The sequence below is a fragment of the Vulpes lagopus genome, chromosome 9 (genome assembly GCF_018345385.1).
Source record: "Vulpes lagopus strain Blue_001 chromosome 9, ASM1834538v1, whole genome shotgun sequence".
NCBI classification, from domain to species: domain Eukaryota; kingdom Metazoa; phylum Chordata; class Mammalia; order Carnivora; family Canidae; genus Vulpes; species Vulpes lagopus.
The window spans coordinates 19,486,896-19,500,811 of NC_054832.1; the positions used below are offsets into that span (position 1 = coordinate 19,486,896).

At 35.1% G+C, this 13,916-nt stretch overlaps 1 protein-coding gene across 1 annotated transcript in view; it reads left to right on the forward strand.

The window, feature by feature from the left end:
- Positions 1-13,916, forward strand: part of TAF2 (TATA-box binding protein associated factor 2) — an 87,546-nt gene that overhangs the window by 61,088 nt on the left and 12,542 nt on the right. The window contains exons 22-24 of the mRNA XM_041768546.1: positions 314-423; positions 9,873-10,102; positions 12,058-12,163. Of these exons, the coding sequence (XP_041624480.1) occupies positions 314-423; positions 9,873-10,102; positions 12,058-12,163 (446 nt within the window). The remainder of the gene's footprint in view (positions 1-313; positions 424-9,872; positions 10,103-12,057; positions 12,164-13,916) is intronic.

Sequence of the window (13,916 nt, forward strand, 5' to 3'; positions counted from 1 at the left end):
AAATAAAATCTTTTAAAAAATTTTTTTCCTAAGGAGAATAAAACATTCATTATAGAAATGGGATGGCAAAGGGTGGTTAGGAATACATAGAATCAGGTTTTTAAAGACCTCATTATACATTAAGGTAATTTTAGAAAGAACAAACCCACTAGAATCTTTTTAGTGAAAAAACAATGGTAAATATTTAGGATATGTAAAATAGTATCTTTTGAAGTGAAATTAAACACAACGATAAATCTAAGAAGAGATGATACAATTTTCAAATGTTTTTATTTCATGGTCAGCAAAAGTTTGATTTGTCTTTATCTTTCAGACATAAGATTCTAAACATGTTGACTAAGAACCCACCATTTACTAAGAACATGGAGTCTCCGTTATGCAATGAAGCCTTGGTAGATCAACTTTGGAAACTTATGAACTCTGGTAGGAATTTTTTGAAAATTTTATTATTGGAATACTTCCATTTTACAACAGATTTTCAGTAAAGAATTATGGTTAATTTTTGTGCCCAATTTTTTTTAAGAAGGATACTTTATCACATCTGCCTTTACAGTGGTGAGCATGGTGACATTTATTGAGGATATATTCACTCACTTTCCCTCACAAGGTGGTTGAGGAAACAAAAATACTGATTTATGTGGAAATATCCCAAATGTTTAAAGAGCTATAAACATGGACCTGCAAAGTTGTTATTTTTATATCAGATGATTACAGAGAGTTGAAAAATAGTTCTTCTCACCTATTTTCCCTCACTACCTAGTGGCCTTTCCCAGGGGGCAACCAGTTTACTGTGTATCCTTTCAGAAGCAGTGTATGTTGCTATTCTGCACACTGGACACCATGATATCTCATAACAGTTTGAATTCACTTTATTCGGGTGAAGTCAAGAGACAGGATAGCCTAGTGTTCCTAAGTATAGGTTCCGGAACCAATTGGATGAGAGGCAAGTCGCAGCTGAATGATTTACAAGGTGTGACTTGTCTAAGCCTGTGAATCTCCATTTATGAAATGGAGATGATGATGCCTGCCTCTGCAAATGAAAATTCAGTGAGAGTTACCATCTGTGAAGCACAGTATCTAGTTCATATTAAGTGCCCAAAGTGTTCTTAAACTAACAGAGTAATGATATCATCATGCTTCTCACATATTGGAGCTGTAGTTCCTTTTTTTTTGTGGGTCATTCATATTCTTTGCCATTTTTATTCAATTGAATTTTTGGTCTTTTCCAGTTGACTTGTAAATGTATATATTTAAAGAAAATTTGCTTTATGGCTCTGATGTGTTGAAATTGTAATACTGATTTTGGTTTAAAATTCAATTAAAAGGGATGCCTAGCTGGCTCAGCGGTTAAGCATGTGCCTTCAGCTCAAGGCGTGATCCCAGGATCCAGGATCAAGGCCCACATTGGGCTTCCTTTGAGAGGCCTACTTCTCCCTCTGCCTGTGTCTCTGCCTCTCTCTTTCTGCGTCTCTCATGAATAAATAGATAAATCTTAAAAAAATAAAATTAAATTAAAAGGTAAATTTATTTTACTTAAAAGATCAACTGTGCCAGGGAGATGGTGAGAGAGCAGTTGAGATTCATTCCTGTACGCATGTTACTAAATCACAACTAAATACCAAGTCTGATTCTTCTTAAAAAATTATTTTATTTACTAGCATTGTGATGCTAAGTAATTGTATAACTTCTGTCCCTCAGTTTCATAATAATAGTGCAGCACCCCACGTAAAGGCACCGTAGCAGGTATGAAATTGAAATACAGTAGTATGGCCTGTCCTCAAAGTACTCAGAAAACTACACGTAAACCGGTTTATACTCATAAAGCTAAATTATTTTTCTAATGGTTTCCCTAATCCATAGAAGAATAATTGCTGCTGTTTACATAATGTTTTATATTTTGCAACTGTGGTTACCTTAAAGGATGTTAGGATTACTGTAATTTAGGTAATTTAGATCCAGGAGATGACTATACAAGTTCTGGAACTTGTAAAGGATTATTTAACAGTTAATATGTGGCGAACTATACTGTGTTGAATATATTCCCTACAAGAGTGCATACATGATTCCACAACTAGGATAGATTATAGCTTGGAAGAAAGCATAATGAAATACAAAGAATCTTTTGTCACCTTCTAGGGAAGATTTCTTGAAAAATAAATGTGTGGTTAAGATTAATGAAACAATTTTTATAAGACTTCAAAGCCCGGGGATCCCTGGGTGGCTCAGTGGTTTAGTGCCTGCCTTTGGCCCAGGGCGCAATCCTGGAGTCCCGGGATCGAGTCCCACATTGGGCTCCTGGCATGGAGCCTGCTTCTCCCTCCTCCTGTCTCTGTCTCTCTCTCTCTCTCTCTTTCTCTCTCTCTCTCTCTCTCTGTGTCTATCATGAATAAATAAATAAATCTTTAACAACAAAAAAAAAATACTTCGAAGCCCATTGGAAAGTTGTGGTTATACAAATTCAAGCTTTGATTGATGTTTTAGTAGTTAATTTTGATAGTGTTCAGTATAAAGTGTAGTTGTTGCTTTGGAATTCTCTATGGCAGTTCTACAAAACAGATACATAGTTGTAAACAATTTATTGCTCAGCTCTTCAGAGTTAAAAATAAATGGGAGTAATGAACAGTGGGAATGGCATGAATAGTTGGAAGTAGTTTTTTTTTCATTTTTTGTTTTATTTTTAATGTTTTCAGAGGACATTGGACATTAGGGGAGATTGGTTAGAGGGTTACTCATTTCCCTTCCATTCCTGAACTTCTGGGATACATGAATGAACCTAAGAAATCTTTTTTTGTTGTTTAATTTTTTATAAAGATTTTATTTTAAGTAATCTCTAAACCCAACGTAAGGCTCAAACTCCCAACCTCATGATCAAGAGTCATACACTTACTCCACTGACTGAGCCAGCCAGGCACCCCAAAATTTTTAGTTAATTTTTTTTAATGATAATGAATCACATTACAGAGTCTAATCTGAACCAGAACAGAAAATATTGCATGATTTTATTACATTTAAGTAATTAACATTTAACATTTAAGTATAACTATTAACATTTAAGTATAGTTGGCCTTTAGGGGAAAAAATTGTATGTACATAATTGTAGTTGAAATGAAGGTATTAAAGCAGTATTTTATCATAATTTTTCATATTACTATATATCTTCTTCCTTGTAATTGTTTTAAGAAATGGTAATGAGAGTTCACTTATAACAAAAGGAGCTAGAGCATCATCTAAGTCCCTAAATCCTACTGAATGCTGTCTGTCCCTCACTCCCTGTTGGGGTTCCTAGGCCATCTGGTCATCTGAGATGAGCATTGTCTTGATATACATATGGAGAACAAATAAACTGTGGATAGTAGGTATTTAATTATATTCATTTATTGAATCTCCTGTTCCAAAGTGCATTTGAGATGTGTTGACTTTGCATAGTTATAAAATTAGTTGAACTTGTTTGAAATAGTAGAGAGAGGCAGTATCATAGCAGTTCAGAAAAGTTCTTAGAACATGGTCATTAGGTGCTTTTGAAGAATTGAAGTTTGCTTAGCTGGTTTCTGAAACTTCTCAATAAGAGAATAATAATTGGAATAATCCTAATTCATAGCATTAGGATTTCAAAAATTGAAATTAGTTTGAAAGTAAAACAGATGAACTAATTATATGAAATTATATCCATGTTCTTTTTTTAATTCGTATATCATTAATATATTAATAATACTCTTTTTAGAAATATACCAGTGGTTTTTAGAGTGAGAGGTAAAGAAAGGAGGGGATTTTGGAAACAGTCATTCTAATGACCATCTACCAGAAGGAAGATTCCCAGACTTCTACTGTTAAGACCCCAGGATTTGCCTGGTCTCTGTTCTCTGCCTGATGTGGTAGCTCCACTCAACCTTAAGTTCTGAGTTGCTACTCTGGTAGCATCCCATTACACATACACCCAACTATATATGTATGTACACATACATACAGATATCAGATATCTTACCCCATTCTTTAGTTTAATTTTCCCATATAACTTTTTCTCCCTAACATTTTGTTTTTAAAATTTTTAAAGCTTAGAAAAATTTTAAGAACAGTACAATGAATGACCGTGTATTTTCACCTTGGTTCGCTAGTTGTTGACTTTTTATCTATTTCTTTTCTCTTTTTCTTTGTGTACACATACCTCTTTTTTCCCTTGAATTGTTTGAAAGTAAGTTGCATCATGATACTCTTCCCAAAAAACTTAAGTATGTATTCCTAAGAATATGGACATTCTTCTCCATATGCTCCATATCCTACAGATTCTACATATCCTCAATATTATTAACATGCCCTACTCCAGTATGTATCTCATTCATATTTCCTCAGTTGCCCCCCAAAATGTCCTTGTAGTTCTCACACAGCTTTTAAAGAGTAAAGCTCCTCAAAAAGAATAAGCATTTTTAAGAGAAACCTCTTTCATATTATATGGTCTTTGTCCCCTAGTTGCTTAAGAATCTTAAATAGTTTTATTTTTAATTACAAGTATCACATTATTCATGGGCAGTTCTTTTTAAAGCTTCAGGTGTTCGTTTATTCACCATTTATTTCTTGAGCACCTCCAGTTTGTCACTGTACTATGTTTTGTGTGCATAAGAATTACACTACAAACAGGTAGTTACTGAAATAAAGAGAAAAGTACTCTAGAAACATGAAGAACAGAACCATGAACCCTGCAGAGAATGGCAGAATGTTCGTGGGATAGTGACATTTGAGCTAGCTGTTAAGGAGTGGGAGAGTATGCCACAGAAGACATTTTAGGTAAGAGAATTAAAGAGAATTATATATAAAAGCCTCAAGTTCTAAAAAGGGGTTTGACAGTGTTATCTCGAAAAATAGATTAGGATGAAAAGTGAAGGACCCTCAGAAGTTGGCAGTTTATCCTGCATACAGTGAGGAACAAGTGGAGTTAGGACCTGGCTCTCTTCTATTAGCTGTATATACATTTTTTCCACACGGAAAGAAATGATTTTCCTTTCCCGGAGAAAACTGTTTTAAAACTCAGAATACAGGGCAGCCCCGGTGGCGCAGTGGTTTAGCGTCGCCTTTGGCCTGGAGTGTGATCCTGGAGACCCGGCATCGAGTCCCACGTCGGGCTCCCTGCATGGAGCCTGCTTCTCCCTCTGCCTGTGTCTATGCATCTCTCTCTCTCTCTGTGTGTCTCTCATGAATAAATAAATAAAATCTTAAAAAAATAAAAAAAGAATGAAATTAAAAAAAAAAACTCAGAATACATGAGAATCCTACCTTTTATAGCTCTGCATAAGATACTGAATTATAGACCAACATTATAATAATTTTTAAAAATACATTTAAAAAATACATTTAAAAATTAAGAACTTAGTACTTGGAATTTTTATTTTTCCATTTAAAACATAAGTACTTTATCAGGTCTTACCTGATTAACAGTGTTTCTTCATTTCTCAAGATAGAGACTAGCTTTGAAGAGATTATATATCATTATGGAAGAAATCTTAGCCCTTACTCCCTAACTGCTTTTCATTGTTTACCATATTACTGTAAGGATAACACGAAAGCGTTTATAAAATTGCTCAGGACATTGAGGGCTGTTTACATCATACTTTTTAGTGTTTAGAAGTATATAACTAGGGGGTAGAATGAAAGACAACTTCTAAATCAGTTTGGTGGAATTTGCTAGGTTTCAGAGTTAGAAGATAGACAGTTTTGATATTAACACCAGAAGATTTCAGAGTTCTGGCCTTCTGGTTCTTTTCCTCCCAAACAATCCTTTTTAGGAAGAAGAAGAGTGGTGAAGAGAATGAAAACGTATTACTATATATTTTTTGTAGGAAATTACATATGTATACACACACGTGGATGTGAGTGAAATGTTTGTACTTAGTGTTGTATGCATGGAGAGAGATCAGGACACAGCTGCCCTATGGCAGTTGTTGTTTGCCTGGCTCAACTCTGTTCAAATTCCCAAGCTTTTTTCATCAATAAGAAATGCTGGGTTTATTGAAAAATGTCTTGGAAACAGTGGCTTTCAAAGTGAGCTTTCTTCTTATCAGGTTTTTGGCTTGATTAGCTTTAATAGAGATTACTTCAAAAAATGAAGAGATGATCCTTTTAGGATCGGATTTTCTATTTTGGGGATTTGTCTCTAGATACTTCGTGATTTTTGTAGAGTATCAATACTAGGTTTCCTACTTTCTTCATGAGTGTTCTTCTGTTCCAAGTAAACAAGGTGGGTCCCAAAGTATAACTGCTTGTGAGGACAGGATGGACAGCGTTTGACTTGAGAGAATAATGCCTTGTATATTTTCATATATATGAGCATTCATTGCCACTTAAGTGATTGGGGTCATTTAAGCTAGAAGACGGTCTTCAAAATCTGTAACTGAGGGTAGAAACCAGGAGCTGTTTCAGAGCCTCTCTTTAATGGAATTGATTGATTTGAGATATTAGAATTTTTGACCTGAGGGGAATCTTAAGCATCACCTCAGATCCATGCTCTCATTTTAGGGCCCAAGTGCCTGACTTGCCCAAGATCACAGAGCTAACTAATTTAGCAGAACTGCTTTCCCCATTTTACCATTCAACTTAATTGCACTATAAATAATAACAACCATTTTTTAAGATTTTTGTTCCATGATTTTGAAATGTAATGGAGCTTTGATTTTTTTCCCTTTTATAATTTTTATAGGAAGTACTGCTTTTCATTTTTTTAGCTCCCTTTTATCAGCCCTAAATTTTAATACTTACAGATCAATTCTTTGAGGGGAAAAAACACTATCAGTAATTTTTCTCAGGAACAAAACGATTTTCATTCCTCCATCCAAGTTAAAAATCTACCAAAATCTTCAAAAACAAAACATAACAAAACAAACCATGGAGCACCTGGGTGGCTCAGTTGGTTAAGCATCTGCCTTCAGCTCAGCTCATGATCTCAGGGTCCTGGGATCGAGTGCCTGGTCTCACTTCCTGCTCAGCAAGGAGCATGCTTCTTTCTCTCGCTCTGCCCCTCCCCACTGCTCATGGGCACACATGTGCTCTCTCTTTTTGACATAGATAAAATGTTCAAAACAAAAGAAAAAAGACCAAGTAGAAATAAAAAGTTAAAAAAAATTCTCATTCTAGTTCAGTGCATTTAGCAGCCTTTACTATGCTACATAATCATCCTTAAGCTGACTTTAAAGAAACAGAAAAACAAAAAACAAAATTTTGATGTTCATCAAAATGTACATTTTCCATTTGCTAATAATTTTTTTTTAAACTTTGAGGAATTCACACTTAATTGCCTTACTGGTTTTGATGTCATCTACAACACAGTTCAAGGTGGTTATTTGCAGCAGACATAATTAGGTGATAACAATCTTTAAGGTTAACTTTTCTTCCAGTGTAAATGTACCCTAAACCGTTCCAGTTTTCTTTACTGATAAAATGCCTAAGATTCACTCCTTTTCTTGCAACACCCATGAGTAGGTAGTGCTAGTGCTCTGGCAGAATTCCCTCCCTCCTTCAGAGCTCTGAGCGCATCTAGCCTTTGTAATAAAAGGCTCAGGAATCTGATACCTGTTCTTTGTGAACTTACATGCGCAAAGTGCTTTGACCAGGAGAGTAATGGATAAAATTAAGCCATGTTAGGCCATTAAAATGTCCAGATCTGCATATTCCAGAGAAGGAAATGGATTTCCAATAAAATCCTTACTTTTCAGTCTATACTGTTCCCATGTCTAGTTTCTCTGTAGTTATTGTGACAAAAACCTCATCCTTCTCACGAACTCTTTATCTTTCTGCTACCTTACCACACAATAGCATGGTTGAAGATGTCTCACATAGGATTGATGATAGCTGTTCCAAAGCATATAAGGTACCTCGTGCAGCGTGGTATATAGTATGAAGTCTGTATTTATACAGACTGAATATAGGATTGAATTCAATCCTGAATATAGGATTCCTCTCATGTATTTATGTCACATTTACTTAACCTGTTGGGATATGTCTCGTTGGAATTACTGTTTGATTGGTGACAGTTTATTTATTCATTCTAACATTTGTTGAGAACCACAAAGCTTAATATTAATACTATTTTGTCTAAAATTTGCTGTAGCAACCTCTTTCCCTTTTGTCTCTCCTTTTTAAGCATTATGGTCCTCTTTTGAAATCACAGTTCTTGGTCACAATTAAGTATTTGTAAGGTTTTTCTTACCCAGAAGAATATATGTGTCACTTTCATTTGTTTTAAATTCTGTACATCATTTTAAATTTTGCCCAGAAACCATAGCAATTCTCTAGCCCTAGGTGACAGATTTCATCCTGTCAATCAGTTCCATTCGATGACAGTATCTACCTGGAATGTTCTGTTGGCAAAAAAAAAAGGAAAGTGAGAAAGAACTCTATTGATTTGCTCTCTGATCTGCTATTGATATAGGATAAGGTATAATCTAAGATCAAGACCCTTATTTTGGAAATGAAAAAGACATTAATCAGAGAAATTGAAAGAATTTGCCTCTAATATCTCAACTACTTTAAACCAAATTTGTACACGAATCATTCAGTCTTCTTGTCAGTATGTTTTTACCAGCTGTTGATATCTCTGGGGTTTGCCTTTTCCTTTTATTTTTATTTTTTAAACAAATATCTAGTAGAGCAACGCAAATATAAGACATTTACCAAAACGTTTTTCTCCTCCTCAATAAAAGTTTTGAATCCTGTTATTTTAAGTAGTTGTAGGGTTTCTTACCACATTTAAAATCTGAAAGTAATAAATTCGACAGAATTTGTTTCAGGTGGTAAAGTTCATAAAGGCTCATGGAGTGCTGTCTTCCTAATGGACTATTTAAGAAGATCAGACAAGATGAACAGAATGAATGGAGTAGTTACCAAGGAGGAAGAATTTAAAGGAAGATTTAAAGTCAGAAAAAATACTGTTTTTGGATTATTAAAGTTTTAGTGGATATCTAACATTCATTTGCTAAGAAGAATGGTATAATGGGGGTGCCTTGATGGCTCAGTTGGTTAAGCATCCAGTTCTTGCTTTCAGCTTAGGTCATGATCTCAGGGTCATGAGATAGAGTCCTGCATCGGGCTGTGTTCAGCAGGGAGTCTGCTTCTCTCCCTCTCCCTCTGCCCCCACCCCTCACTCACTTGCTCTCTCTCAAATCTTAAAAAAAAAAAAAAAAATGGTGTAATAACATTTTTTCCAATTATAAACATAATTAGTTATTCATTGTTATATACTGCTTCCAGGGGCACCTGGGTGGTTAGTCAGTAAAGCCAACTCTTGATGATATCAGCGTAGGTCATGACCTCAAGATTGAGAGGTCAAGCCCCACATGAACTCCACACTCAGCACAGAGTCTGCTTGAGATGCTGTCTCCCACTCCCCCAGTCCCCACTCCAACTCCCCCACACACATGTGCATGCTCTCTCTCTTTCTCTCTCAAATAATCTTTTTTAAAAATGAAAAATACTTTTCATTTACTGCTTCTATAACAATTTCTAAGTATCTATGTTAAGATAAGATGCATCTTTAGAGTAGAAGGTTTGCCCGTTCAGCCTAGGTCATTAGATAGCCCCTTGACATCATAATCCTTTTCCTCTGTATAGGTTCTGGAGCAGTAAAAAATTTATGATTAACAGTACATATTGGGATCCCTGGGTGGCACAGCGGTTTAGCGCCTGCCTTTGGCCCAGGGCGTGATCCTGGAGACCCGGGATCGAATCCCATGTCGGGCTCCCGGTGCATGGAGCCTGCTTCTCCCTCTGCCTATGTCTCTGCCTCTCTCTCTCTGTGTGTGTGTGACTATCATAAATAAATAAAAATTTTAAAAAAAACTTTTAAAAAAAAGAGTACATATTGACTTATTTCTTTATTATTTACTTCTTAGGAACTTCACATGACTGGAGGTTACGGTGTGGTGCTGTGGACTTGTACTTCACACTTTTTGGCCTCAGTAGACCTTCCTGCTTGCCCTTACCAGAGCTTGGGTTGGTTCTTAATCTAAAAGAGAAAAAAGCTGTCTTGAATCCGACCATAATTCCAGAGGCCATAGCAGGCAACCAAGAAGCCGCGATTAATCCAAGTAGTCACGCACAGCTAGTTGGATTTCAGAACCCTGTAAGAATCCGATGTATTATATGAAGATGTAGTTTCATTATATAGAGCTATCTAGAGAAGAGAATTGCTGTTTTGACTGGCAAATTTTAAAGCCACTAAGTTTCATGTGCACTTAAAAAACAAACAACTAGCTGACAGTAGTTTAGTACTTTACAGTTTATAAAATGCTTCTGACAAACTACATAGCTGCACATGACAAATGATGTGCTGCCAGTCCATTGACTCCTTTTGTGGTGACATCATGTTTTTGTACTGGAGTGTTGAATTTCTTCCTTGAGTAGCAGAAAATCAAAATGAATATTTAATCTTGTCCATATATGCTGTTGGCAAACTATTTGAACATAGGGGCTCTACCTGTTTTTTTGTTTTCTGTTTTATGGGTTTTTTGTTCTGTTTTGTTTTTTGTTTTGTTTTTTTGCTTCTCTGTGTCATACATAGCACAATTCTAAGCATATGATAAGTGCCTGACAAATGCTTATCAAATAAATAGCAATGACTGGTCAGGTAAATGAGTAAGCTGCTGATTTGGGAGGAGATTTTGCATTATTGTTTTATTTATGTACGTGTGTCTGTGTTTGCCTTTTAAAAAGCTTTTATTTCTAGCTGTGCATTATAAAATTACCAGACTTTTTATAAAAAGACCTTTAGGATACATAATCATTTTACTATAATTTAAAGAAAGTTTCCTGAAACGATTTTCATATTAATACCAAAATGTTCCCAATAATTCATGCTTCATTTTTCGCCAATATTTAGACCAGATTACTTGCCTGGCAATTCCCTACTGGTGTTTTGACACTTGAAAACTGAGATTCTCTTAATGGTAGTTAGTGATAATCATTTTAAATTTATTTATTCACCTAGATTTCCTGGAATGTGATTGTATGTATTTGTTGTAAATTTGAAATGTATTCTAGAGTTTGGATTATGAAGGAGTAAGATCTTTCAATAGGAAAAAATGAGACTCACAAAAATGCTCTTTCAAATCTGAATACTTAGAACTTGTAGAAACAAATAATGTTTATAATTCTTGCCCATATGTGTTACATTCATTCTTGGAGTCTTCAGGAGAAGGGAGAAAATGACACCAAAATATACTCTTTTGGGAAAGCTCTAGAAGTTCACTTATATACCTCTGATCTCCCCCCAAAAAGACTAGCAGACAGGAAAAGGGGAAGTTTATTTTAAGCCCATTGCTGATAATTTTTAAGCACTGGGCATGCTCTAATCTGCATGGTTGCTGTAGCGATTAGTGTTCAGCTATAATATGAGCTACTTGTCTTCAGAAATCTAATTTTGATCTTGAATATTGCCGCAGGAAGATGATCACCTTGCCAAGGAAGCATCATGTAATATGTCAGCTCATCAGCAGGGAGTGAAGAGGAAGGCTGATACACCACTGGGGTCCCCACTAGAACCTGGTCAAATACTGGAGAAGAATGAGGATAGCAGTAAAGTCAAACTCAAAATCAGAGTAAGAAATACAGGTTAAACCTGTATTAATAGTGTAGGATATTCACCTTCTTGTAAATCTTTTTGAATACTTCCAATGGTTTTTCCATAGCAGGAACAGATGGGGCAGACTGAATCATAAAAGAACCCAAATGCCCATTTAAGATCTTCCATCTGATTTAACTTTCATTATCACATACTTCTTCTCTGTTTGGGGTAGGAACTGTGTGTGTGATTTACCACAGCTTACTCCCTCTTCCCACAATATAGGAGTAGATTTTAGTTGCTATTTCATTTCCAGTAATATCCATTCAGCTTCTTTTGGAGGCTGGACCATTTAATCTTTTCTTACTGTTAGTACTTTTTGAGAAAAAGACTATTTTTCCTTTTAAGATGTGGGGGTATGTTCTGTGACCTCTCTGCTACCTTTCCTAAGAGCTAAGATCCAAATGTAAAGCAATATAATGGCTTCTTTTCGCCTTTGTTTTGTGTATGTGTTTTAGTTCTCAAATTCTCAAGATGAGGAGGAAATTGATATGGACACTGTTCATGATAGCCAGGCGTTTATTTCTCATCATTTGAACATGCTTGAAAGGCCATCGACTCCAGGTAAGATTGGTATACAAGAGAGTTCACATGGTGCTACAAATAAAGGCTTGTTGCTTTATTTACAAGTGAACAACTATAAAGTTTAAAAGTAACTAGAAAATACTAGATTGTATCGGATTATAAGGGGAAGGGGCACCTGGGTGGCCCAGTGGTTGAGCATCTGCCTTTGATTCAGGTTGTGACCATGGATCCTGGGATCAAGTCCTGCATCAGGCCCCCCAGCAGGGAGCCTGCTTCTCCCTCTGCCTATGTCTCTGCGTCTCTTTGTGTCTCTCATGAATAAATAGATAAAATATTTAAAATAAAAAAGATTATAAGGTGTATCAGCATAGGAATAAGTTTTTTTAAAGGATATTTTTAAAATTCTATTTTATTTTGGTCTTTTTATGTATTTGCCATACTTCTGGGTTTGTTTGTTTAAAAAAACATTCAACAGATTCCTTCCAGTAGCTTTAGGGTTCTTTTTAAAGGTTTTTTTGTTTGTTTGTTTGTTTGGTTTTTTGGTTTTTGGTTTTTTGTTTTTGTTTTTGTTTTTTTGTAATCTACCTAACCTCAAAATAAAATATTAGACCTATTTTCTTTTTAATATAACCATAATTTTAAAATTTTGACTGAAACTAATCCCCCCAGTAACAGGTTTCTCTCTTTGCCTCCCTGTTTCATATAATATCATAAATTTTTGCATGCATCTCTCAAATATAAGCTTTTCTTTTGAAAATAGTATCTGAAACAGTATTGAGTTGATATAATATACTTTATTTTTCCTTCTTGGTAGGTATTTATATTGTTTCATTTTTTTTTTATTACAGATAATTCTGTGCTGGATATCTTCATTCAAAAACTTTTGGTTCTTTTTTGTCAAATTATATTCATGGATATGTTTCCCAAAATGTATTATTGGTGCAAAGTTAATTTTAACTGTATTATGAGAGACTTTTTTTTTTACAGTTCTTTTTTTTTTTTTTTTTCTTTTTAAAGATTTATTTATTCATGGGAGACACACAGAGAGAGGCAGAGAACATAGTAAAGGGAGAAACAGGCTCCCTGGGGGAGCCTGATGCAGCACTCAATCCCGGGACTCCAAGATCACCCCCTGAGCCGAAGGCAGACACTTAACCACTGAGCCACTGAAGCGTCTCAGATTTTTACAGTTCTTAATACATTTTATCATAATGCTTTTTCAAGAGTTAATACCTAGCTTATATCATCACCATTTTATAATTTTATAGAGTCATCAAAGATCTGTGAACCTCTCTCCACTTTAACCTGCGTCTTAGACCCCATGCTTGTCATTCCTCTTCTGCCTCTTCCCTAGTTCTGTTCACCTACTTTTGCACTACAAGGAAATACTGTCTTCATTTTCTTTTGTTACTTAATCATTCTCTGGTTTTTCTTTATAGTGTACCACATAAATATAGGATTTCTTTGTACTTGTTTTTTTAATTTTATGAAACTGGTATGATATGAGTATGACTTTTTTCAGTCAACATTATGCTTCTAAAGTTCGTCCACGTTGATATGTAAGATGTAATTTATTAATTTTCATTTATCATTATTTTTGTATGCCTAGTACTGTTTTGCCACCAATGTAGTAACTTATAAAGAGACTTATTAATTATAAATGATAAGTCAAATTTAGTTTAATTTTTTTTTTAAGTAATCTCTTTGTCCATTGTGGACTTCAACTCATAATACCAGAATCAGGAGTCAACATGCTTTATTGACTGAGCCAGCCAGGCAGCCCCTCAAGTAT